Source organism: Symphodus melops, assembly GCF_947650265.1.
Source record: "Symphodus melops genome assembly, chromosome: 18".
NCBI lineage: Eukaryota > Metazoa > Chordata > Actinopteri > Labriformes > Labridae > Symphodus > Symphodus melops.
The window spans coordinates 22,812,489-22,838,009 of NC_136708.1; the positions used below are offsets into that span (position 1 = coordinate 22,812,489).

At 47.3% G+C, this 25,521-nt stretch overlaps 2 protein-coding genes across 3 annotated transcripts; one reads left to right on the plus strand and one right to left on the minus strand.

Moving 5' to 3' along the window:
* The first annotated feature begins 8,193 nt into the window (after positions 1 to 8,193).
* Positions 8,194 to 11,212, plus strand: LOC306839362 (formyl peptide receptor 2-like). Of its 2 annotated transcripts, none has more exons than XM_079368012.1 (3): positions 8,194 to 8,283; positions 9,960 to 10,143; positions 10,224 to 11,212. In XM_079368012.1, the coding sequence occupies exons 2-3, from the start codon at positions 9,967 to 9,969 to the stop codon at positions 11,082 to 11,084; spliced, it is 1,038 nt and encodes a 345-aa protein (XP_079224138.1). In that variant the 5' UTR covers positions 8,194 to 8,283; positions 9,960 to 9,966; the 3' UTR covers positions 11,085 to 11,212. The 2 variants fall into 2 exon arrangements, with proteins under 2 accessions (XP_079224138.1, XP_079224139.1); XM_079368013.1 differs by having other exon boundaries at positions 8,235 to 8,283; positions 9,957 to 10,143.
* A 1,793-nt stretch (positions 11,213 to 13,005) lies between these two features.
* On the minus strand, positions 13,006 to 25,196 carry LOC306839900 (chitin synthase chs-2-like; the record flags this gene model as incomplete). The annotated part of the gene is made up of 23 exons (XM_079368846.1): positions 25,133 to 25,196; positions 23,464 to 23,599; positions 22,956 to 23,144; positions 21,739 to 22,618; positions 21,280 to 21,463; positions 20,577 to 20,672; positions 19,970 to 20,131; positions 19,698 to 19,872; positions 19,500 to 19,601; positions 19,246 to 19,387; positions 18,936 to 19,136; positions 18,691 to 18,806; positions 17,999 to 18,167; positions 17,093 to 17,272; positions 16,735 to 17,013; positions 16,393 to 16,573; positions 15,866 to 15,900; positions 15,712 to 15,776; positions 15,233 to 15,343; positions 14,904 to 15,118; positions 14,741 to 14,819; positions 14,093 to 14,132; positions 13,006 to 13,055 (listed from the first exon to the last, which is right to left on the minus strand). Exons 1-23 carry the CDS (start codon positions 25,174 to 25,176, stop codon positions 13,006 to 13,008), a joined length of 3,831 nt encoding a protein of 1,276 aa, XP_079224972.1. The 5' UTR covers positions 25,177 to 25,196.
* Positions 25,197 to 25,521: the final 325 nt, after the last annotated feature.

Genomic DNA, 25,521 nt, shown 5'->3' on the forward strand with positions numbered 1-25,521 from the left:
TACAACATGTCAGGGGGCGGGGCTTAATCTGTTAGCTCATGTGGTTTCCACTCAGGCCTAAAGTGGTCAAGCTGGGCTCAGTCCACACTTTGTGCTAACAAAGGCGGTCTCTTAACGCCATCACTGACTCCACGCCGCCATCAGATGGAAGTCTGCATTTTAGCTTACATCATTTAAATTCAAAGGTCATTTTCAGTCCTTGGTTTAGAAATGAAGCATTTACGTACCCGGGTCCCAGCAAGGCCAACTTTAGCCTCCGGTGGAAACACATGGACAGTTTCTGCCTGTTCACCTCTGAACAATGTCTCAAGGCCTTGTATTAATACTGCTGTACTGAACGAGTGTACCAGATGATTGTGCTACACTTTATTGTCAGCTCCTCACACACACACACACACACACACACACACACACACACACACACACACACACACACACAGGATGCTCCCACCCTTTGCTTCGGCTCCATGTACAACCACTGAGGAAAATGACAATACTGCTGTAGTGCGAGCAGGACAGAAGTAAAAAGATGATTTTAATAAAGAACTGAAACTAAATGTTTGTTTTGTTTGTTGATTAAGTTCATCATCGTCTCAGTAGGAGTCCTAGAAGGCTCAGGTAAGGAGCAGTGTGTAAGTCTGCCCCCTAGTGTTTAAAATGAGTACTGCAGTCTAAACTCTAATCATCACAGAGAGCTGTCTCCCCCCCTCCTCTCACACAGGTCAGCATGTAGTGGACACTGTAGCTTCAGTGTTTAGCCAGCTCTGCATGTGGTGGACACTGTAGCTTCAGTGTTTAGCCAGCTCTGCATGTAGAGACACTGTAGCTTCAGTGTTTAGCCAGCTCTGCATGTGGTGGACACTGTAGCTTCAGTGTTTAGCCAGCTCTGCATGTGGTGGACACTGTAGCTTCAGTGTTTAGCCAGCTCTGCATGTGGTGGACACTGTAGCTTCAGTTTTAATGAATGTGGCCTGCATGTTTTAGTTTGTATTGTTGTGAGCTTCAGGCATAGCTCACTCAGTGTTTTATATGTGGCCTGGTGTCATCTGTGTTTATTGTATAATTGTGTTTCATGTTGTCCTGTGTGCACGTCACATTGACTTTAGGAGGTTATTGGAAACGTGCTTTTACTAATACCTGTTAAATTCTGTACATTATGTCTGCTCAATGCTGCTCCTCGTCTGTCCTGCATGTTAGACATTTTTTAATCAAATGCTTCTTCTTGTTTGTCCTGTATAGTTTATGTATTTTCACTACTCTCATGTTGTTCCATTTATGGCTTTTTTCAATGTTTGAATTTTATTGTGTTTTTTTTTTTTTTTTTTTTTTTTTTTTTTTTTTAGGGAGCCCTTTATAAAATCTGGCCAGGGACAACAGATGAAAATTAGCCTTTTGGCTAACTCTGGCATATTTACAGAAATGTTTATTAATATGCACTGTCCCTGTAAAAATAAATAAATAAATAAATAAGTGTTTAGCCAGCTCTGCAGGTGCTCTGCGTTCTAACCTCTCAGTTTAAGAAGCATTGCACTGATCATCCTTAACCTGTCAAATATGTTTTCTAGAGACGGCTTATTAGAGATGAAGGAACCTCAGTGAGAGGTCATCTAGTGAGAATGTGATTAACAAGAGAGCCAATCAATGAAAGCGAGAGTGCAGCAGCGTCTCTGAAAGGCGAGTGGAAGCCAAAGAACAGATGAGAGAGCAAATGACGGAGGGAGAGAGAGTGATGGAATTAAGAGTGAGATTAGACTCACAGAGGAACGCCGCCCTCACTCCTCCTGCAGTCTGCAGGCCCAGATAGAGACAACAGACGAGCACTGAGCTCTGCCTGTGCTGCAGGTAACACACACACACAGACACACACACACACACACAGACACACACACACACACACACACACACACGTGTTTTTAACTTGTCTGCATAAACATTTGGTCACATAATCTGCCACGCTCACAGCAGGCGATCAGCTTCTCTGTCACTTTACAGTCCTATAATTACACTCTGGTTAAAGGCAGTGTGTGTGTGTGTGTGGGGGGGGGGGGGGGGGCTCTGATGAATGTCTCCTCTTTATGTCCCTCCTGGGGACTATACATGTGTACATTAGTGTCTCTTCATAAAACCTGCAGTCTGATGTTGGCGTGGTGAAATGTCAGGGTCACAGTTCATTACAGGCGTCTTCCTCCCCATCGACCGCTCACTGTCACATTTACGAGATGGATGTCGCAGGTGTTAAACTGCTTAATGGTGTGAATGTCCTCCATGTGTGTCATTCAGCATTAACGGCTGAACTTTACATGTTTGCAGACAAACAATAGAAAGAAAATATTTTCTATTTCATTCCTGCTACACGACGCTCTGATGAGAATCTGTGTTCGTATCAGAGCTGCGTGTCGATGAAACAGCAGGAGGCCTGAAGAGACTGCAGTGGTTCTCTCTGTCCCCTTACAGGGAGGAGGTTGCTGGTTTGAATCCCAGTCTGACAGGAGCCTCTCTGTGTGCAGTCTGCATGTTCTCCCCGTGCATGGCGTGGCTAGTCCAAACACATGCTGCTTACCTGCCGACTCTGAACTGTCTGAAGGTGTGAATGTCTCTATATGTCAGCTCTGTGATTGGCTGGTGAACAATCCAGGGTTTGACCCCACGACATGCAGAAACACACATCGACCTGGCTCCGTGTGTGGGCTCAGAGGAGTAAGTTAGAGTGATGAATGACCAGAGGGACAGCGCTAAGCACACACACACACACACACACACACACACACACACACACACACACACACACACACACACACACACACACACACACTTTATGCATGAAACATCTCTGGCGGTTTCATATCTTGGCGTGATCAGAGGGAGCCGTCCCCTGACCTGGGACCTAAAGAGCGAGGTCTGGACTGGAGCAGAGCCTGGACTGTTCATGAAGAAGGATCACAGCAGCTGATCAGACGAGCATGAGTCAGCAGTTTTTTAAAGTTTATTTTCCAGAGTTTAGGGAATATATTCCTGTTGATATGAGAGCGTGTGATGTTGTTGTCACGTATGTTAAGTGAAATAGATAGTTGCCCAGGTTAAGAATCTCCTTTGGTCCATTTCAAACGTTCATCATCTTTAATCAGTTCTTCAGATCTGATCCGTTCCTGTGTGTTTGTGTCTCCCCTGAAGGCTTTTACATCTCCGTGTTTATTCAGCCGTGCATGGAGGAGTCTCCTGGAGGCTTCTTGTCACGCCGTTCTCTTTCATCTTACTAACGCCGTAATGATTGTGGTGTCATGATTAATTGATGTGATAACGCTACATGTAGCACCTTTTCAAATCTGGCTTTCCCCTGTTTTCTCAAAGGGCTTAATGAGCTGCTATCTCCTCCTAATAGGTGCAATCACACACCTGAAAGAAGCACGCTACCTTGCATTATACTGCCAGCTGTTTCAAGATATATTCATCCCATTACATGTCTATGTGTGCATTAATAATGTTTCATGTTTATTTGTACATCATCATTGAAGTCGCTGCTGCTACGTCTGTGCACTTTCATGAGCGATGCCTTTCACATACACACAATTACAGACCTCCTGCTTTTCATCTGCACCTCCCTTGATGTCCCCAAATGGCTTAATAAACTGCAATCGCCTCCTAATAGGTGCAATCACAATAACAGCACACGCTTTGATTATCTGTTTGATGGGAGCAGCATATGTTACATTAAAGCGTCGCCGTGTTCCCAGCTGTCATCTCATAAGCTGGTCGCATATGAATCCATAATGTACATTTCCTTTTCTTGGCACATTCTCACAGTCCGTGCTTCTTCTTTGTCGACTCTGAGCAAATACGTTTTAAGAGAACTACAAGATCACAGGAAGAACTACAAGATCACAGGAAGAACTACAAGATCACAGAGAACTACAAGATCACAGGAAGAACTACAAGATCACAGGAAGAACTACAAGATCACAGGAAGAACTACAAGATCACAAGAGAACTACAAGATCACAAGAGAACTACAAGATCACAGAGAACTACAAGATCAAAGAGAACTACAAGATCACAGTAAGAACTACAAGATCACAGGGAGAACTACAAGATCACAGGAAGAACTACAAGATCACAGGAAGAACTACAAGATCACAGGAAGAACTACAAGATCACAGGAAGAACTACAAGATCACAGGAGAACTACAAGATCAGAGAGAACTACAAGATCACAAGAAGAACTACAAGATCACAAGAAGAACTACAAGATCACAAGAAGAACTACAAGATCACAGAGAACTACAAGATCACAAGAAGAACTACAAGATCACAGGAAGAACTACAAGATCACAGAGAACTACTGAAAGTCCCCATGAGGGTCTGTGATCCTGGTTGATGAAAAAGCTTTTCCTGGTTTACATGAAGAGTGTGTGTAACACGTTCCCGCCATGTTAGAGATGTGTGTGTTCAGGTCCGTGTGTGTGTGTGTGTGTGTGTGTGTGTGTGTGTGTGTGTGTGTGTGTGTGTGTGTGTGTGTGTGTGTGTGTGTGTGTGTGTGTGTGTGTGCCACACACACTCACATTGCCAGCTGCGTGCCTGGAATACAAGGCAGGACGTGATGGGAGAAGAAATGAAGAAATCACTCCCGTAACCAGGGGCAACGCAGGTACTCGGAGCATAATGGGCGAGCAGTTGGAGGAAGCCTCTGGTGTTGTGTTTAAAAAGCCTCGGGACTGAGGAGGAGAGGGAGAAACCATGACAACGATCACCTTGATGTGAGTCTTTGCAGAAGTTGGCATCAATGACAGAACTTCAGGAGAGCGCACAGGAGACGAGGTGCTGCAGAGCGGGGAGGATGGACATAAAGATCTTCATTAAACTGTCCCCGCCTTCTCTCAGGCCATGAATTCAAACTTCAGGAAGACAAGGTGGTTACCGTTTTATGAAAAATCATAACTCACCGTGTCTCGGCTCCTCCTCGAGCCCATTTACCTGAATATGAAAGTAAACCCTGTGATTTCATGAAACTGTTCTGTCTCTGTGATGAAGAACGTCAGCCTGCTGATCTTTAATATGCTCACAGTGTCTTTAAAACAGAATCAGCAGGAAGCTGTGATTGTTCACCTGAGCACACACACACACACACACACACACACACACACACACACACCTGTACGTGAACTGCACATGCTCAGATACCTCCCTGTGTGTCATCCTCCCACACACACTGACAGGCCTGTCATTCGCTCCTCTCCTTCCACAGCTTATATTCATCACACTGCTATGATTAAAAACCTTTTCAGCTCTGCGCTCACATTGACCCCTGACCCCCTCCCTCTCCTGCGAAAAGCTCGGAGCTGAGTTATCATTGATGGAGGCATCATACATCTGATTGGCTGCTGCAGCCTGACATGTGCTGCAGACGTGAACAGAGTCCAGTCAGTCTGATGAGGTCTCTGAGTCAGTGTTGGATGTGAGGTGTCTCTGAGTCAGTGTTGGATGTGAGGTGTCTCTGAGTCAGTGTTGGATGTGAGGTGTCTCTGAGTCAGTGTTGGATGTGAGGTGTCTCTGAGTCAGTGTTGGATGTGAGGTGTCTCTGAGTCAGTGTTGGATGTGAGGTGTCTCTGAGTCAGTGTTGGATGTGAGGTGTCTCTGAGTCAGTGTTGGATGTGAGGTGTCTTTGAGTCAGTGTTGGATGTGAGGTGTCTTTGAGTCAGTGTTGGATGTGAGGTGTCTTTGAGTCAGTGTTGGATGTGAGGTGTCTTTGAGTCAAGCAGCACTGAGCAGCTCCAGGAACGAGCTAAATATCTGACTCCTTCATCTGCTGCAGACTTAAAGGAAGGAGCCGACCCAGAGCTCACTCTGCTGCCTCACTGTGTCCTCTCACACACACACACACACACACACACACACACCCTCACACACCCCTTACTGTTGATGCCCTGCTGAGAGTCGTGTGCGTTGTGGCTGTGAAAAGCAAAGTTTGTCGATGAAAGTCAACAAAGAGAAATGAAGATGAGTGCTGCGTCTGTAGGAGAGACACACATGCATGTTTGAGCCACCAGAGGGCGCCATAAGGACACGCTGATGAAGAAGCTGAATGATAGAAGATAGATAGATAGATAGATAGATAGATAGATAGATAGATACTTTATTGATCCCGAGGGAAATTCAAGGCATCCAGTAGCAGTATACAGACAGGCAGGACACAAGACATTAGTTACAATACACACCCGCTGTCCCCCCTCCCCTCTGTATACAATAATCCCCCAAACAAGATTTAGCAGCCCCTATGTGACTAAGAGTCAATATAATTATATGTTGAACCTGTGCAGTTAGCATTAGCATTAGACTTAAACTTATATAGCATAATGTACATAACCTGTGCAGTTAGCATTAGCATTAGACTTAAACTTATATAGCATAATGTACATAACCTGTGCAGTTAGCATTAGCATTAGACTTAAAACTTATATAGCATAATGTACATAACCTGTGCAGTTAGCATTAGCATTAGATTTAAAACTTATATAGCATAATGTACCTAACCTGTGAAGGACAAAACGTGGAGTCACAGTGAACATCAGACTGTTCACTTTTAGATCATAAATATTGTTATTAATATTATTATTATTAATGGTCAGCAGGAAGTCACTGTGAACAGGGACTCCATCAGCAGCTCCCTGTGGGCGGCTCTGAGCACTGAGGTGCAGGACAGGACCGTGAGCATCAACAAGACTCAAACCAGTTTGTAATGTGAATAAGGAAGTACAAATGTCTCTGTATTTATGTTGTCTTTGTACAGCTTTTGATTTCATTCTTACTAACTTCATTTCCTTTCCACGAGAGCTGTTCTTTTTTTATTCCTTCTGAAAGAGGAACAATGTCAACAAAGACAAATGTGATTCTGATATTATGAATGCTGGTCCTGGATATCTGCTCACAGGAACCAAGCTGTGATGAAATGCTGAAAACAGTGTGATGTGGTTCCTCTCCTGTTGATGCGGCCGGACGCTCAGCGCTGCAGAGATTCTTCTGTTTCTGAAGATTTGAATGAATGAATGACGATGATGACATGAGGATGTTCTCCCCTCGCTGTCCTATTTCTGTCCTGACCTTTTTGCAACATCAGGAGGTCGACTGATCGTGGACACATCGAAAGAAGGAAGTCATCGCACATTGGGACATTTTCATACGAAGAAGAAACTTTGAGTGAAGACACTTCTTTAGCTTCCTGTGGCTTTGTCTCCAAAACACGCTTCCTCTTTGAACTGTCACTTTTTAAAGAGTCGTCATTCAAAAGGACGAGTTGTGTCTGTAGCTTTAAATATGTAAATGAGCTGTGTCTGACCACGCCCCCTCTCTGGAAGGGCTCGGGTGTACTCGCTGCTTTCTGGCTCCATGTCCTATTGTTTACGGTGAGAAGGCAGACTCAGAGGGCAGAACAAACACCTAGCTGTGGGAGTGTCACCCACCTGGGGGAGGGGCTACTGCCCTTTGTGATGTCATGAAGGGGAGGGGCTACTGCCCTTTGTGATGTCATGAAGGGAACATCTCATATTATGCTCATATACATTCTTTCCCTCCTCTGGCTCACGAGAAGCCTTTAGCGTCTCTTGTCACACGACGACACGTTTACCATAAATGGCGAGGAGTTGATGGCGCTGGAGACCGTGAGCGGTTTTATTGTTTCTGCAGAAATCAGCATCAACACGAGACAGTTTCCTGTCTTGATGAAGTTCTCCTTCTATCAAGACTTCTGATTGGTCAAGATGATCGAAGCTCTGTGTGTGTGTGTGTGTGTGTGTGTGTGTGTGTGTGTGTGTGTGTGTGTGTGTGTGTGTGTGTGTGTGTGTGTGTGTGTGTGTGTGTGTGTGTGTGTGTGTGTGTGTGTGTGTGTGTGAGAGTTTATTTATAAGCAAAGACAGACAAAGTGTGTGTGAGAAAAAGAGAAGTCAGACAGGAAGACGTGGTCACACAAACAACATAACAGAGAAAGAGGAAGAGTTTGTGTGTGTGTGTGTGTGTGTGTGTGCGTGTGTGCGTGTGTGCGTGTGCGCGTGCGTGCGTGCGTGCGTGCGTGTGTGTGTGTGTGTGTGTGTGTATACAGACATATCTAGCGGCAGTAAAACCACTTAAAGTAACAGTGACATCAGGGAACTGTTTACTCACACACACACACACACACACACACACACACACACACACACACACAGAGTTTATGGTTCTGCGTCTTCACTTCTTCCTCTGACCACAGAGACCGAGGGACACGACTTCAGCGCTGTGATATCAGCAAATCATCTGCAGGTAAGAAACAAACATTTCTCTCCACACATGTACGGAGTAGTATTATAGAGAGATATACAGTATATATATACACACACACACACACACACATACGTGTGTGTGTATATTAACTGAGGCCAGGTCTCGTCCTCATGGCGGCGTAGCGACCTCTAACCCTGGTTAGTTTTCCGTCTTCTTCTCAGCGATGATTCAACGTCATGGAAACACACTTCAGTATCTCTGTCCACTAACGGACCAATCAGGGACAAAGTCAACCTAATTACTACACTTCAGTACTGAAGTGGCACACCCAGAACTCATGACGAGCGAGCGAGCACATTCTGTGCTGCAGAGATGGCGTGTAGCGTGTAGCGTGTGGCGTGTGGGTGTGGGCCGGGACAACTCACACAATAACAGTGATTGAAGGTTCATCTGTAGGTGCAGCTGAAGCCAGACTTCAAACAGTCTTTACATTAATGTTGTTAATCATCACCTTCAAACTATAGATCTCCAGCTGTCAGCTTGAACTGGGTCATCACGCTGAGTGAAAGGACCAATCAGAGAGCTCCAGCAGCAGAAAGCTGCTCAAAGTAGGATCAATGTTGGAGATGCTTTTGAAACATGGAGAGAGGTTAGAGACACTGAAGCTACAGTGTCCACCACATGAAGAGCTGGCTAAACACTGAAGCTACAGTGTCCACCACATGCAGAGCTGGCTAAACACTGAAGCTACAGTGTCCACCACATGCAGAGCTGGCTAAACACTGAAGCTACAGTGTCCACCACATGCAGAGCTGGCTAAACACTGAAGCTACAGTGTCCACCACATGCAGAGCTGGCTAAACACTGAAGCTACAGTGTCCACCACATGCAGAGCTGGCTAAACACTGAAGCTACAGTGTCCACCACATGCAGAGCTGGCTAAACGCTGAAGCTACAGAAAGCTTTATTATTAATAATAAAACGCGTTCATGTCACTCATCCTTACAGTCGAGTGAAAACAACACGATCAAACAGTGAGGAGGGCGTGGTCACACAGGTGATTTGAAGGCTGACGGCCCAGGACCCCGCTGATGGGTCCGGGTGGGCGTGTAGGTGGATCAGAAAGGTCCGGAGGTGCGAGGTTATGGAGCGCCTTGAAGGTGAGAGTTTAAAAATGTTTGACATGCAGGACGTCTTGAACACGCCGCAGAGCTCACTGTGGCGTGTTCGCCAGCCTCGAAGGTTTTTGGACTTTGGGTCGGGTTAGGGTCATTGCAGAAGAATCACTGAACGTGTGGACGGGGTCCCGCCTCCTCCTCCTCCGTGTGGCCTCAGTTACACGTGGTCAGACACCGAGGCAGACAGTGAGTCAGGAGGTCGACACAGACGTTTGTTTGGTAGCGTCACGTGATCGTAGACACATAAAGTCCTCTTTTTAACATTTAAACCCTGATGCTGATTTTTCCCCTCCTGATGAAGCGTCAGTCCGTCCAGGGTTTTTTCCTGCTTGAAGCTTTCGGATGTTTTTAGACATCAAAAGAGGAAGTTACCCATAATCCCCTGCTGCAGTCGTGAAACAACAGAGCATGCCTCTGCTTTGAGTCTCTTCATGGCTGAACAGGAAACAGGACCACTTATTAACATGGTCTGCATCAGGTGCACTCGGCAGATTTAGTGACGGATCATTTTCCTGTCTTCTTGTTTTTTTGCAGCAGCAGCACAATGTCGACTGAAGCCCCTCCTCTCGTGTCTGAGCCGTCCCAGAACCACCAGCCGGCGACGACTATAGACATCGACTCCATCATGGACAACGTCTCCATCGTACTCTACACGCTGACCGTCGTGCTCGGAATCACAGGGAACACCATCGTCATCTGGGTGGCCGGATTCAAGCTGAAGGTGGAGGATCTCGTTATTCTTCAGCAGGATGTTTTTTTCTCTTTCGCTGTCCTCATGTTCTCGTGTCCTTGCCTCCTCAGCCGAAGGTCACCAACGTGTGGCTGGTGAACTTGGCCGTAGCAGACCTGATCTTCTGCTTCACTCGAGTCTTCTCCCTGGTAAAGAAGCTCTTCTTCGACCACTGGCCCTTCGGCGTCTTCCTCTGCAAGTTCAACGGCTTCTTCAAATACGCCAACATGTTCTGCTCCGTCTTCCTGCTAGCCGTGATCAGTTTGGACCGGGTGCTCTGCGTGTGGAAGCCCATCCTCACCAAGAGACGCCGCACCCTGTGGGCCGCCAGGTTGGTGGCCGTCTGCGTGTGGGTCACCGCCATCATCTTAAGCACGCCGTACTACGTGTACCGCCAAGTGTACCTGGGGAAGAACAACCTGAGCAAGTGCTCTTTGGACGTGAAGGAGGCGGCGCAGGGGGACAACAGCGCCAAAGTGGCGCTCTACTCCATCCGCTTCCTGTGTGGCTTCATATTGCCTTTTATGGTCATCCTCGTCTGCTACATCCTGGCCGCGGTCGGCATCCGACGCACCCGCCTGTCCGGAAAGGCCCGCCCCCTGCGTATACTGGCATCGTTAGTGATTGCGTTCTTCCTGTGCTGGGCGCCGTACCACTGCCTCCTGCTGGTGAAGATGGTGGATAGTAAGAACCCGGTGGTGAAGATCTGGCATCCCATCGCGTCCGGCGTCGCCTACTTCAACAGCTGTGTGAACCCACTGCTGTACTTCTGCATGGGCCTGGACGTGAGGGGACGCTTCAGGCAGAGTCTGACCGGCGTCTTCAAGAGAGCCCTGGAGGGCGACGTAGACGGACAGACGAGCCAGTCCAACGAGCGCTCTCTGGACGACAGCTCCGCCGTGGGGCGGAGTCACACGTCGATGAATGTCTGACGACCTGAACAATCTAAACGTTTTCACACTTCGCTCCGAGATTAAAAAAGGAAGCGCTTTATGTGACGAGACGGAGAGCTGCTCAAATTATGTTTTTAATCCCACAGACGAGTTGAACACACACCAACACACACACACGTCGGTGTGTGTGTCGGTGTGTGTGCGCCTCCACACGTTTCCAGGTCGTGTGGAGACGAGTGCCCCTTCTTTAAATAATCAAACCTGCAGCCCACAGACTTTATTCTCAAACTGTCTCCTGTTCCCGCTGTGAGCACCACGGTCCGTCTCCAGAGCGTGTCAGCAGCGCCGCTACGCTCATGAAGCTGAACAGAAAAGATCGACCGAGACAGGAAGTCAGACAAAGGTACAGAGCGTCCGGTCAGTTTCAAAATAAAACACAACATACATGAGCGTGTGACGTCATTTCATCAACATGATGTTAAAACAGACGCAGGCGGTGAGGCTCGTTTTACACATGCTAACGTGCTAAGGTCATGCTGCTGATGGATAACTGTTTCACACATGCTAACGTGCTATGCTCATGCTGCTGATGGATAACTGTTTCACACATGCTAACGTGCTATGCTCATGCTGCTGATGGATAACTGTTTCACACATGCTAACGTGCTAAGGTCATGCTGCTGATGGATAACTGTTTCACACATGCTAACGTGCTGAGGTCATGCTGCTGATAGATAACTGTTTCACACATGCTAACGTGCTAAGGTCATGCTGCTGATAGATAACTGTTTCACACATGCTAACGTGCTAAGGTCATGCTGCTGATAGATAACTGTTTCACACATGCTAACGTGCTAAGGTCATGCTGCTGATAGATAACTGTTTCACACATGCTAACGTGCTAAGGTCATGCTGCTGATAGATAACTGTTTCACACATGCTAACGTGCTAAGGTCATGCTGCTGATGGATAACTGTTTCACACATGCTAACGTGCTGAGGTCATGCTGCTGATAGATAACTGTTTCACACATGCTAACGTGTTGAGGTCATTTTCCTGTGTTGATGTGTGGCGGTAAGATTCAGTGATGAAACGAGGAACTGTGCGGTGCGGCGTGCAGAGACCAGAAGGTGAGCAGAGGGAAGTGAGAGAGAGAGAGAGAGAGAGAGAGAGTTTACTCATCTCTGTCTGCTGTCCAGACTGAAAACTTCACCTCCAACACGTGATGTCAAATCGTTCCTGATAGGAGGTCAGAGACACCTGCTGCACGGCGAGCTCTGCTTACAAACGTCTGCAGCTACTGAGAAACAAACACGCCCACGTTAAGGTCGACCTGGAGACCTGAGACAAACTCAAGACCGGGTCTGAGCTTTTAACTGATCTCATCAGTTTTATTACATTTTAACCTCCAGTGTTTCCTCAGATAGCTTTTGCACTTCCTGTTTTAATCTCCTTATTTTACCTGTTTTTTAATTGTGGGGGAGGAGCTTGTGTTGTTTGATGTTAACGCACTTTGTGATCCATCTTTGTATGAAAGGTGAAACACAAAGTTTGATTGATCATGGAGACCGGGAGAGTCCAGTGGGATAAAACATGCTAAAGGTCAAAGGTCAAAGTTAGACATCAAGTCTCTGTAAGTGTATAATTTCTGTGAGCAGGTTCTTCTTCTGAGGATCACTGCGTACGTCTGATCGAACATGCTGCGAGATAAAAGCTCCGTGTGCAGAATAAACATCAGCTTCCTGTTCTGACGTCACGCGTGTGTAATTAAACTGTTTATGATGAACTCTGAACGCCTCTGTTTATTTGTTCTTCGTGTTGGACGTGAGCTCTCGTTGTCTCACTCTGATTTACGACTCAGCGCCGCAGAGTCTGCAGAAAGCAGCTGGTCAAAGAGTCATGTTTCTGAGTGGGTGAGATGGTCACATGATCAGCTGAAGGTCACATGATCAGCTGAAGGTCACATGATCAGGTGAAGGTCATACAAACAGCTGAAGGTCACATGATCAGCTGAAGGTCACACAAACAGCTGAAGGTCACACAAAAAGCTGAAGGTCACATGATCAGCCACCCCTGACCCAAAAGCTGAAATGAGACAGGATATAAAAACAGACTGACGAAGAAATGAAAAGAGGATGTGACCTTAAAGGAAGCTACACACACACACACACACACACACGCACAGACGTACAGACACACACACACACACACACACACACACACGCACAGACGTACAGACACACACACACACACGTACAGACACATACAAACACAAACACGCTCACACAAGCAAACGCACAGGCACACACACACACACACTGGCTCCAGGTGAGTTTTCTGGTGTGACAGCAGTCTGTGTGTGTGTATGTGTGTGTGTGTGTCTGTGCGTGTGTGTGTGTCATTAAACTCTGCTTGTATCTGACACAGACACGTGTGGTCTCCACCTCTGACTCACAAAGCCGCCATCTTGGATTCTGCTGCTTCGCTCCTTAAAGAAGACGCCCGAGGCTGAGGTGAGGTCACGTCATTTATTCAGACTTTAAAAGCTTTACATTCAACATGAGGTTTGTTTTACAGCATTAATATTCAATCATATTTATAAATACTAAATCTATTTCTAAAAGTGGAACAGAGCTCATCGACGTTCACAGAGACACAGACACAATAAATAATGGCCCTGGCCGTGTTGGCCCTGACCTTCAACGACCTTCACATCTTAAATATACGTAATTAATGCGTCACATGATCACACAGAGCGTTTTTTTCTGGCTGTGCGCTCTTAAACGCCTAGTGGGCCCGGGGCGTTAAGGCTGGAGCGGGGGAGGAGTCACAGTCGCTCGACGTACAGTACATGAGTGCTTCTAGAGGTTTCTGTTGTTTGGACGCTGAGTCTTCATTTCACACCATAGTCCCGCCATCCTGTCTCCAGCTCAACGTCCTCGGATATATGATGCTGTCGCCACTGTCATCGTCATCATCGTCATCATCATCATCGTCATCATCGTCATCATCATCGTCATCTTCATCATCGTCATCATTGTCCTTACCAGCATCATCATCATGGACAAAGTCTTTGTCTTCTATGACCTGCAGAGAACGCAAATATTTAATACACATCACAGAGACACCCAGAACCAATGACAAGCGGGCACGTTCTGTAGCGTGTAGCGTGTAGCGTGTGGGTGTCAATCACAATCACTAATCAGAAACTATAGATCTTCAGCTGTCAGCTTGAACTGGGTCATCACACTGAATGAAATGACCAATCAGAGAGCTGTGTTTATTAACGGACCAATCAGAGAGCTGTGTTTATTAAAGGACCAATCAGAGAGCTGTGTTTCTTAAAGGACCAATCAGAGAGCTGCGCTCTTCCCCTGTGATCAATCAGCCAATCAGAGAGCTGCTCTCTTCCCCTGTGATCAATCAGCCAATCAGAGAGCTGCTCTCTTCCTGTGTGATCATGAAGGAAACCTGCTGTGTTGAAGCTTCTCTGACAACAATGCAGCAGCCAGTATGTCCTCCTTCTAACTTTAGATTCTGCTCCTGAATGCTCTGGATCTGATTGGACCAGAGAAGGTAGGCGGGGCTTTGAAGGCCGTTTTGGACGCCCCTGGGTTTGCCAGATATGAGAGCAGTTATCAGGTGAACAGGTGTTGCAGCGATGGAAGCGGGCAGTGGAAGAAGCGGTTGTTTACCTTACTCACTTCCTGTCTGTGTTTGTCAGTTCTGGGCTCGGTGTCCAAAAAGGCCACAAAGTGGATCAGCGTGTATATTCTGAAACAGAGAAGAACAACCGTCAGCAGGAAGCTCCCGTATATTTAATATTCAGCTCTGCTCTGATTGGACGAGGGCCGTTACCTGTGGTACAGCATGGCTAAGAACTGGACCAGGACCAGCAGGGCGAAGGCCAGGATGAACATGAAGCCGATGGGGTCGATGTAAATGTACCCGTCAATGGGCTGCAGGTTGATGTCGACCTTCGGCACCCGGATGAAGACGGACGTCTGCGTGAGCTGCAGCATGAAGGTGGTTATGAGCCAGAAGGCGTTACAGATGAAGTACACGAAGGTGATCTGAAGAGCAGGAGACAGACACCATACGTTACTGATAAAGTCCTGCTGCTTCAAAGACGTGAAGTCGTCTCTAAATGAAGACATCCTCAGAGCTTCTCCCTTACGTGTCCTCACCTTGTTCCTCAGGTGTTTCAGCTCTTCAGCCATTTGTTTCTGCTTCTTTTTGTCCTCGGGCAGAGGCTCCAGATATTTGGCTGTGAGCTCTCTGAAGAACTGATCCTCATCCTGCAGGGGGAAACACAGACTCTCAGTAAACCTGTCCCATATATTGGAAGTTCCCATGAGACCTACGGGTCGTTACGGGCCGACATGAAGCGGCGAGGAGTTTTGGCGAGATGAGACACGGCCAACAAAAAGAGAAGCTGGCAAACAATAAGACTGCCGGTGTTCCGGTTCAACGTGCGACCCTGGTGACCCTGAGCCGGGTGTTCTGGATCACTTCTGAAGAGTAGATTTTGATTTGTTGAGACAAACAGAGAAGTCTTCATGAGGACGCTGAAGGTCACCAGTTAGCACGAAGACAATCACAACATCTTTGGCAGACAACAAAGAGACAATTATGATGACTGAGAAGAGTAACAAACATGTCCCACCTGGTCCAGCTCGTCCTCCTGCATGCGCATGTCATCGGATAAATCCTGCAGCTGTGAAACCCAACCTGCAGGAAACAGAGCGACAGTTACATCTGCTGGAAGGGAAGGAATTAAAACCATGGTGGGACTGATTGAAGTGTTTAAGGACACTCACTCTGGTGAGGATGTGGTAAAGCAGACGTGTGTCCCCTGGAGGAGGAGGAGGAGAAGGGTTAACAGTTTTATAGGTTTGAAGATCAGGAAGGTGCATCCATGTTTGAGCAACGTGTGGAATGAATGTTCATATTCAGCTCGTCTGTTAAACGTTTTCATTCTGACACTAATAATCCCTTCCAAAGGTCATCCTGCAGAGTTATGTCAACTTATCGTGACAACAGAAGTAATAAACAGGATCTGGCTCTTCACCCTCTGAACTGTAATCAGCATGGTTTTAGAAAGGTGTGATGTCCTTGGGGCAGATGCTCTGCTATGTGATGATGATTCTTTCGTGTGTAGGTGTGAGTGCCTTCAGGTCGATGTTCTGTGGGTGTGGCTGCTGTCTGTCATCATTCAATTCAATGTTCTCTGATGTATGGGGACTGCAGCAGAGTCTCTGTATAAAGTCAGTGTGAGCCTCTCCTCCAGTCTGCTGATCTCTGCATGTCAGTTCAAACTGTGAGGAGTGATGATGTCTGAGGTTACCTTGACGACTCCTCTGGCCCTCCCACATCTTCCACGATGGTGTTTAGAGGGAGAGGTTCCTGCCTCTCCACCTCCATCACCTGGTTCTCCTGGTTGGCGATGAGCTCCTCCTCGTCACCTCTCTGGCACAGTTTTCTGCAGCATTTCGACTGCGAGTAGAAGTGTGTGAACGCACTTTTGGCTGCAAAATATAAGAGCAATTTCAAAGAAAGAACAAAGTGTCATCTGCAAACTGATAAACAGAGAAGAAAGAGGGGGGAATGTTCGACAGGTTTTTGCTCTGCACTGTTTAGTAACACTTAACAACAAGTCACATTGAGCTAGCTTGAAAGCCTTATCTACCTTTTTCAGCTTGAGTTTGAGGGGGGGTGGCTGCTTTTTGGTTCTCTCCAGCAGGGGGCGTGGTCTCTCTGGTGCCCCAGGACACGTTGTTCATGTTGACCATGGAATAAATGGTCAGCAGCAGGTAGGCGCTGGGAATGCAGACGATGTAAAGCAAGCCAAAGACAATGAGGCCGACCTCCTGAGGGTGCATAAACGCAGTCACCAGGTAGAAGCAGGCGAGGGCGATGATGAAGAGGCTGCTGGGAGTCAGGATGGTTTGTTCCTTCACCATGTTCCCTGATGGAGGATGAACAGAGGGACAATGAGACATGAACATGGGAGCCTCTCAGAGAAAGAAGGCTTTGGCGTCACATACCGATTATGACCATGGCTGCGATCATCATGAGGAAGCCGTACATGATGCTCAAGACCGCTGCGATGGTGATCTGAGTGTCTGACTTGAGCTTAAAGCTGATGCCGAGGAAGATGGCCGGAGGAATCAGAGACATGACCAGAGCAGCGTTTGGATGAATGTCCAGCAACAAGGTCAAACAACCTGCAGGATGGACAGGAAGCAGACATGAGAACTAGTTCGACCAGCACGGAATTAAACGATCATTCATTTACTAAAGTACATCATTAAACAGCTCCTTTAAAGAAATCCTGACTTTTCTATTATCCCAAAATATCATCAAAGTACTGATTCAGGAACAGAACTGGTCTTGACTTGGTCTTGGTCTTGGTCTTGACCTGGTCTCAGATCACTGCTGTCTCAGTCATATCTTGGTCTGGGTCTTGGTCTGGGTCTTGGTCTCGGATCACTGCTGTCTCAGTCATATCTTGGTCTCGGTCTTGGTCTTGGTCTTGGTCTTGGTCTGGGTCTTGGTCTCGGATCACTGCTGTCTCAGTCATATCTTGGTCTCGGTCTTGCCATGCTTTGGTCTTGGTCTTGTGCTGGTCTTGGAGCACTCTGGTTTGGTTCATGCCTTGGTCTTCTCTCTCTCTCTCTAGACTTAGCATGTGGTCTCGGTTACAGCGGTCTGGACTACAGTGCTACGTCATGTGCTCGCTTGGTTGTACTTTATAAAGCCGGGCTTACACTGTGCAAATTGAAACACATTTTTGAGCCTCATCACAGGATTCATCACAAGTGGATTCAGGAGAGGCGGTGAGACTTCATAAAACATTGTTCCATTCAGTTGGACTTTAGTCCCCCAAAGAGGAAAACATCATCGTAACATCACATCAGAAAAAACAACAATCGCTCTAAAACAAGGGTGACCTGCAATCATGAGGACGACGGTGGACGGGGACAGAATGGACGACGCCATGCTGAAGAGCTGGTAGAGCATGTAGGGTTTGGACATGGACGGGTTCCTCTTGGAAATCAGGGTGGTTGAGCCCAGCAGATCCACGATGTTGGCCATGGTGGACGGTCCCCATCGACGACGCTGAAAAGGGAACAGATTAGCATAAAGCTGGACTCATTCACATTCTCCTCTTGAGCGCCTCTCTGATTTTAAAGCTACAGTACTTTTAGTTTGAAGCAGAAAGATGCTTGAGATAGACTGAGCATTCAGTATCTGATCAGACCTTTATTTATTCACAAATCATTTATGTAACTCAGACGTGAAGTGTTGACGTGTCTCTGCATGCTTCTTTCACAATGCCATAATTATGAAGACAATAGAGGGATTAATGTGGAGGAGATAATTATACCTGCTCAGATTTCATAGGCACATAACATTTAATTGGACTCTTTAAAATGTGAATGAGAACAATAGAGAGGCATTCTCAGACACCTGAGTCAAAGGGCATCGTACAAGTCTGAGTCAAAACCCAAAGAGCACAGAGCAGTTTCGTTTCCTTGATAAAATGTAGCATCACATGCTAATCAGACTTCTCATGGGAGCTACCTGAACATCAGAAAACATATCAGAGGTGCAAATGATTGAGAATGACTCTTTCTGTTACCTGGTTGTAAAACTCTTTGAACTCCTCGGGGGCGTTGGTGTAAGCGTCGGCCGCCGCGTTGTACTCCACCCTCCATCCTTGCTTCAGCAGCAGAGTGCACAGCCAGCGGTCCTCACCTGGAGGAGACAAGTTTTCACATCACTGACTTCAGTTCGTGAGAAAGTGAACCAAATAAGAGATCTAACACTGTTACAAGTTCACCTCTGAGTCCAGCGGACTTCATGTGTGAGAGCGACCTTAGTTACCTTGGTCGTACTGGATGTGATGTGCTGGATTTGAGGCCTTGACGGTGTATTTTTTCATCACATTGTCGTCCATCAGCGCTGAGGCTCTGAACAGACTGAAGCAGCCCGGGCTGCACAGCACACAGCCGTACACGTGCTCTGCCGTCTTGTGGAGCCAGTGACCCACGGCGTATTCAAACTTCTGATACCACACCATGGGACCTGCCCGAGGAGGACGGAGCGGTTAGTGCAAAGCCTGAACCAGCATCATTTAGTATGAACTGATTTTCAATGAATGTTTCATGTCCCTGTTCTTGTGGACTCGACCGACCTGATCCGGTGGGGTGAATCCTTCCACATGCAGCACCGACAAGTGGATAACGTTTCAGACGGTCAACAAGCAACATCACAGAAGCTGGCTGAAAGTCTGTGTCCCCATCCAAAGCCAAGAGGTAGGTGTTGTGCTTCTCTTTCTGGAGGAAGAAAAACATCGTTTTACACATAGCGTCTTTTCATATCCATATAAAGGGCTAAAAATGTTTAAAAATCCACTTTTCTCTGTTTGTGTTTTTTTCACCCTCTCACCTGAAACTCTCTTTTTAGATCAGCCTCCATCCCTCCTTTGCCCAGCCTTTTGTAATATTTAGTGGAGAGCTTAAAGCCCAGGAGATAGTACAGGTACATCACCTGGAAAACATCAAATACTGTCAGAGTGCTTGATTGAACAGGTTCTGCGTGTTTTCTCATGGATGGTAACCAGACGACTCTGCATGGTTGTCCTACCTGAGACCATCTCTTCTTGTGGCGAATGAGCTGTTTGTCCTTAAAGTGAACTGTTAGACTGTTTCCATGAGGCATGGTGATGACCAGGCGTCCCCCGTATGGCGTCCTCACCACACTCTGATCGGGGATCTGCTGCTGCTTTTCGAAGAGGCCGTTATCCAGATTTAAGAAGATACTGAAAATAAAGGAACAAAGGGTTAACTGAAAGGCTCATCAGTGAGATGTTTGGACTCGGGGGACGAGCTGTGAGGTCCGTGTGTCTCGTGTTCTACCTGTAAACTTCTCGGATTATGTCCACAAGCATCTGGGCGTATTTGTTGACGTGGCGGCCCTGACTGCCGGGGACGTTGGTGAAGGCGTCGTCGAAGTAGATGTGGCCTTCAAAGGTCACGTCACTCATCTGTCCTTCCGTCTTCGGCCTGTACTGGTCCATTCTGTAAAGGAAAAAGAATCCACTCATGTCAAGTTTATCAAAGAACAATGTGTGAGAATTCAGGGGGAGCTTTTTCTTGTCCAGGCCAGCACATCAGTTCTTTGTAAAAGACCTTTTTAAAATGACGTTTGACGTTATTATTAGCTCCTTGACCCCCTTATGAGGTGAAAACCAGGTTGGGATCCAACTGTTGAGACCAGTGGTTCCTAACCTTTTCTCCTTGGATCTTAAAAAAGCTGAGCCCCCCACCCAGGAACCCATACAAAGAAAACAATGATACAGTGCTTCAATGACGACGATAGGATGATCTTACCTGAAGACTGTTGAGCAAACTTTGCACTCAATGTTCAAACATCACTTTAACAAGTTCAAAGCAGATCCTCACAGCCCTCCTAGGGCGGGCCGGACCCCAGGTCGGGATCTAATGGTTTACATGTAATACTTACCGAAACAATGAGATGAGTATCTTCATCATCTCGTCGTAGGTCTCGTGCCACATGGTCGCACAAAAGAACACGTTCACTGGGTCGAGAGGCCTCCGTCTGCCAAAAACAGACAGCATACTCAGACTCTCTGCTCGGACCTCACTGAACAACAAACCTCGTTACGTCAGCACGAAGTGGCTCTTAAACTTTACACTCAACAAGACTATTGATTGCATAAGTACAACGCTTTGTGATTATAGGACACACCTGTTTGGCTCATTCATACATATTTATAGACCTGACATTTATTGTCTTCTTTTGTTTACAGGAAGCCCTGAAGTGCTTTGTGAGATGCCATTGTGTCGCTATGAAGAGGTGTAATTAAATATTAGAGATGGCAATCATTGGGTTGGACACAAAGAGCTTCGTCATGTTTGTTTTACAGCCTTTCGTTAAATTAAAGGTCACAAACAGGTTTGGTAACATGCACAATCAACTCAGATGTGTTAGTGGGAAATTGAAGGTACATGAAAGACTTTGCTTTTCTATTGTGATTCCCATTTTACAAGAGGTCCCCAGTTAAACGTCTCCAGTGCAAATAGTGCTCAGGATGTTCCAAAGAAATGCCATTAATGAGTCTGATAAGTCTTGTCGGCGTGGTAGTTGTGGACGATGAAGGTCAAAGGACACAGGACCCGTATAAGAAAACCAGACTTTAACTCACTGCTTCCGCTTCCGAGATGTCTGAATGTCGAATCGAGTGTTGAGGAGCAGAGACTGTTCTATAAGTCCTCCTTCATACACCCTCCTGATGAACAGGTCCTGAGTCCTCTGGATGCGGTTCAGGCCAAGGTTCCAAAGGTGGACAGTGGCCAATACCATGCCGAGCCACCAGGACACTGCTGAAGCTGAAGAACACATTTAAGCGTTAAAGAAAAGTTTGGGCCATCTGTGAAACCGCTAACCTGCCAAACTGAACACCCAGAAAGCTTTTCGTGCTGAATCAGTTCTACAGAGTAAATGCTGCTTGCTATCTGAACCTTTCTGTAAGAGGAACCAAAAAGGACTGGAAACTGGTTTTGGAAATGTTGTTGCCAAGATGAAAATAGGTTTTGCGTTGATGCCATCTTAGTGATTTGTGTAACTTCATGTAAGGTGTTGAACTGTAGGTTAAGTTTGTTACCTGTCAGTATGCTGATGTCCACTCTATTGGACATGTCCAGGAAGCAGAGAGTGTGCGTGACATCCAACACCAGATTTGGGAAGAAACCACCATTTAGGTTTCCGCTTCTTCCATCCACAACAACATCACAGTAGCTGGTGAAGTTGATGCTCTGAGTTGCATTCAGACTGATTCTGTAGTCCTGATAGTAAACGATGGAGGGGATGACGAGCAGAGCCATGACAGCCAGAGAGGCCAAGTACAAAGGCAGGATGAAGCACCGTCGCATGGCGTGCATCTTGCAGGCTACCAGTGAAAACCAGTGGCAGAGTGCAGAGGAGATCAGCTGGACACCAATGATGATGGCTATAATTGTGGTCTCACGCCTGGGGATGAATCTGACCACGTCCCAGTCCAGCTTGCTGAGGGGGACGTAGGCTCCGAGCACACAGGCGGTCACGGCGATCCTGAGCAGGCTGGAGAGGATATTTAACATGTTCTGGCTCCGCCGTACATCTCTGCACAGGCTCCGGAGGAAAACAGAGGTGCTGTTTTCACTGATCAGTCTCAGGTAGTTTTCCCACCAGGTCAACGACACCAAGAAGGATCCACCAACCGCCAGGCCCACCCAAATCATCATCTTTGAATCAGCAGGATCCTTCATTACGTACAACACGAGGAACAGGACGTAGCCGAGCAGGATGAGGATGAAGGCACAGATGGATGGCGCCAGGAAGCGATTCCTCTGCTGTGCAGTGTGTTGAGAGATGAGTTGTAGCAGTGCAGAGAGGACGGCTACACTGTGAAGTATGCTCACGTTGGTGACGATGTCAAAGTGTGGCATTGCGACTATCATGAGAATTGCTGCACCCAGAGACACCACAAATTCCAAAGACAAAACCTGCAGGGAGAGAGAGAGGTTTGTAGAAGTCTTTTTAGGTGCACATTAAACTTCCAACTTCTGGGACAAAGAAATAAGGGAATGGGATTGCTTGCAATATAACATTTACATTTGGAAAGCTGGTGTTTGGTTGTTTGGATGATGGGTCAGAATAAAGTCCACTTATATAATACCAGCCAGCAGCTATCCAACGATAGCACCCAGCTCTGGATACCTAGGAGTTCATTTCTGTTGCCATGGTATCAAAACAGGTGTTGATATCATTTCTTTTGTGTTGAATGGTAATCTTAAATTCTCATGTTCAGAAAACTGTAAAGAGACCCGGTCAAGTTCTCACCACTGCGATAGTGCTCCTGACTGGTGTCTTTGAGGATTTGTAACAGGCCTTCCAGATGCTCTTTACGAAGAGAAGGACACTTGGCGCGATGAGCGAGCAGCCGACACACAGCAGTGTGACGGGTTTCCGCTCATCGGAGAAGATCTTGGTTCCTTCGTTGGACAAGGTGATGAGCAGCAGGAAAGACGTCTGGAACAAAGTCGAGGCATGATAAAGATATTTCAGGGCTTCATGGAACGAGATTAGAAGTCACAGAGTAACAACAAGTCGTGGAAAATATCGAGAGGTCATAAATAAATTGGATGATTAGTGCAGTCTCCCCCTGCTGGTTATCAAACAGAATGCACTTTTACATCAGCTCATATTAAAAACAAACATGTCCGCTTCTTTGATTCCATTTCTGATTAAAGGAGCAGTCTGTAACTCTGACCCCTGTTGTTCAAAATGGGTACTGTAGTCCAAATTCTAAACTTTGTATATACAGTGTATGAATGTATTTAGAACAAACCTTGCTGCACAGAGCCAAGCCAAACACGATCAGAGCGACCAGAGAGAGACAGACGACCCTCAGCAGTTTGATCATCTTCCATGGCGTCTGTTCGTCTTCAATGATGGGGACCTCCCGACAGGTGTCCCACGGCCTCCTGACCATCCATCAAATACAATTAATGCTCAGACATGATGAGAGAGGTGTGCTGCATATATATATATATATATATATATATATACACACACACACACACACACATATACCACAGGAGGGACCACAGAAGGGACCACAGAAGGGACCACAGGAGGGACCACAGAAGGGACCACATGAGGGACCACAGAAGGGACCACAGGAGGGACCACAGAAGGGACCACAGAAGGGACCACAGGAGGGACCACAGAAGGGACCACATGAGGGACCACAGAAGGGACCACAGGAGGGACCACATGAGGGACCACATGAGGGACCACAGGAGGGACCACATGAGGGACCACAGAAGGGACCACATGAGGGACCACAGAAGGGACCACATGAGGGACCACAGAAGGGACCACATGAGGGACCACAGGAGGGACCACATGAGGGACCACAGAAGGGACCACAGAAGGGACCACAGAAGGGACCACATGAGGGACCACAGAAGGGACCACATGAGGGACCACAGGAGGGACCACATGAGGGACCACAGGAGGGACCACAGAAGGGACCACATGAGGGACCACAGAAGGGACCACATGAGGGACCACAGAAGGGACCACAGGAGGGACCACAGGAGGGACCACAGAAGGGACCACAGGAGGGACCACAGAAGGGACCACATGAGGGACCACAGAAGGGACCACAGGAGGGACCACATGAGGGACCACAGGAGGGACCACAGAAGGGACCACATGAGGGACCACAGAAGGGACCACATGAGGGACCACAGAAGGGACCACAGGAGGGACCACATGAGGGACCACATGAGGGACCACAGAAGGGACCACATGAGGGACCACAGAAGGGACCACATGAGGGACCACAGAAGGGACCACAGGAGGGACCACATGAGGGACCACAGGAGGGACCACAGAAGGGACCACAGGAGGGACCACATGAGGGACCACATGAGGGACCACAGAAGGGACCACATGAGGGACCACAGAAGGGACCACATGAGGGACCACAGAAGGGACCACAGAAGGGACCACAGGAGGGACCACATGAGGGACCACATGAGGGACCACAGAAGGGACCACATGAGGGACCACAGAAGGGACCACATGAGGGACCACAGAAGGGACCACAGGAGGGACCACAGAAGGGACCACATGAGGGACCACATGAGGGACCACAGGAGGGACCACATGAGGGACCACATGAGGGACCACATGAGGGACCACATGAGGGACCTGTTCTTAGGTCTTCCTCTTCCATTCAGCCTGAATCGTTCGTGTCTAAGCTTTCTCAGAAGAGGATTAAAAAACTAAAAGCAGTGACGCAGGCGGCCTGGTGAATATGCGGCGCTCAGTGTATGTGTCCTACTCTGTCCACTGTCCTTCAAATTAAGAGCCGAATAATAATAAACCAAATATAAATCTTTAAAGAAAACTCTGCCGTGAACACGAGTCAAGAACACGCTCTTTGTAAACATCTGTTTATAAAAAAGCTCATAATGAATAAAAGCATGAAAGAGGTGTCTCCTTACTTGGGCACGCTCCGGTCTTTTTCATCCAGGTCTATGTGATCCATGCTCACGCTGCGCCGCTCTCGTCATGTGAAGCTGAGGATAAAGTGATGGCGAGGTTTTATAGATTCCTTCATCAGGTTGGACTCATCACTCAACACGTCTGCAGAGCTGCCAAACAGGATCCTGTCATCTGGAGCTCAACCTCAGGTGAGGGAGGTGCACTGCCTCCCACGTCACAGAGGACCTTCCAAAACAAACTTCTATCTGAAGCAGTTCCACTGCCCGCTTCCATCGCTGCAACACCTGTTCACCTGATAACTGCTCTCATATCTGGCAAACCCAGGGGCGTCCAAAAAGGCCTTCAAAGCCCCGCCTACCTTCTCTGGTCCAATCAGATCCAGAGCATT

Bases quoted from the DNA above. Each gene is read 5' to 3' on its own strand.
- LOC306839362 (XM_079368012.1), top strand. From the start codon at position 9,967: ATGTCGACTGAAGCCCCTCCTCTCGTGTCTGAGCCGTCCCAGAACCAC. The intron at 10,144-10,223 runs GTGGAGGATCTC...TTGCCTCCTCAG, and splicing joins TGGCCGGATTCAAGCTGAAG to CCGAAGGTCACCAACGTGTG.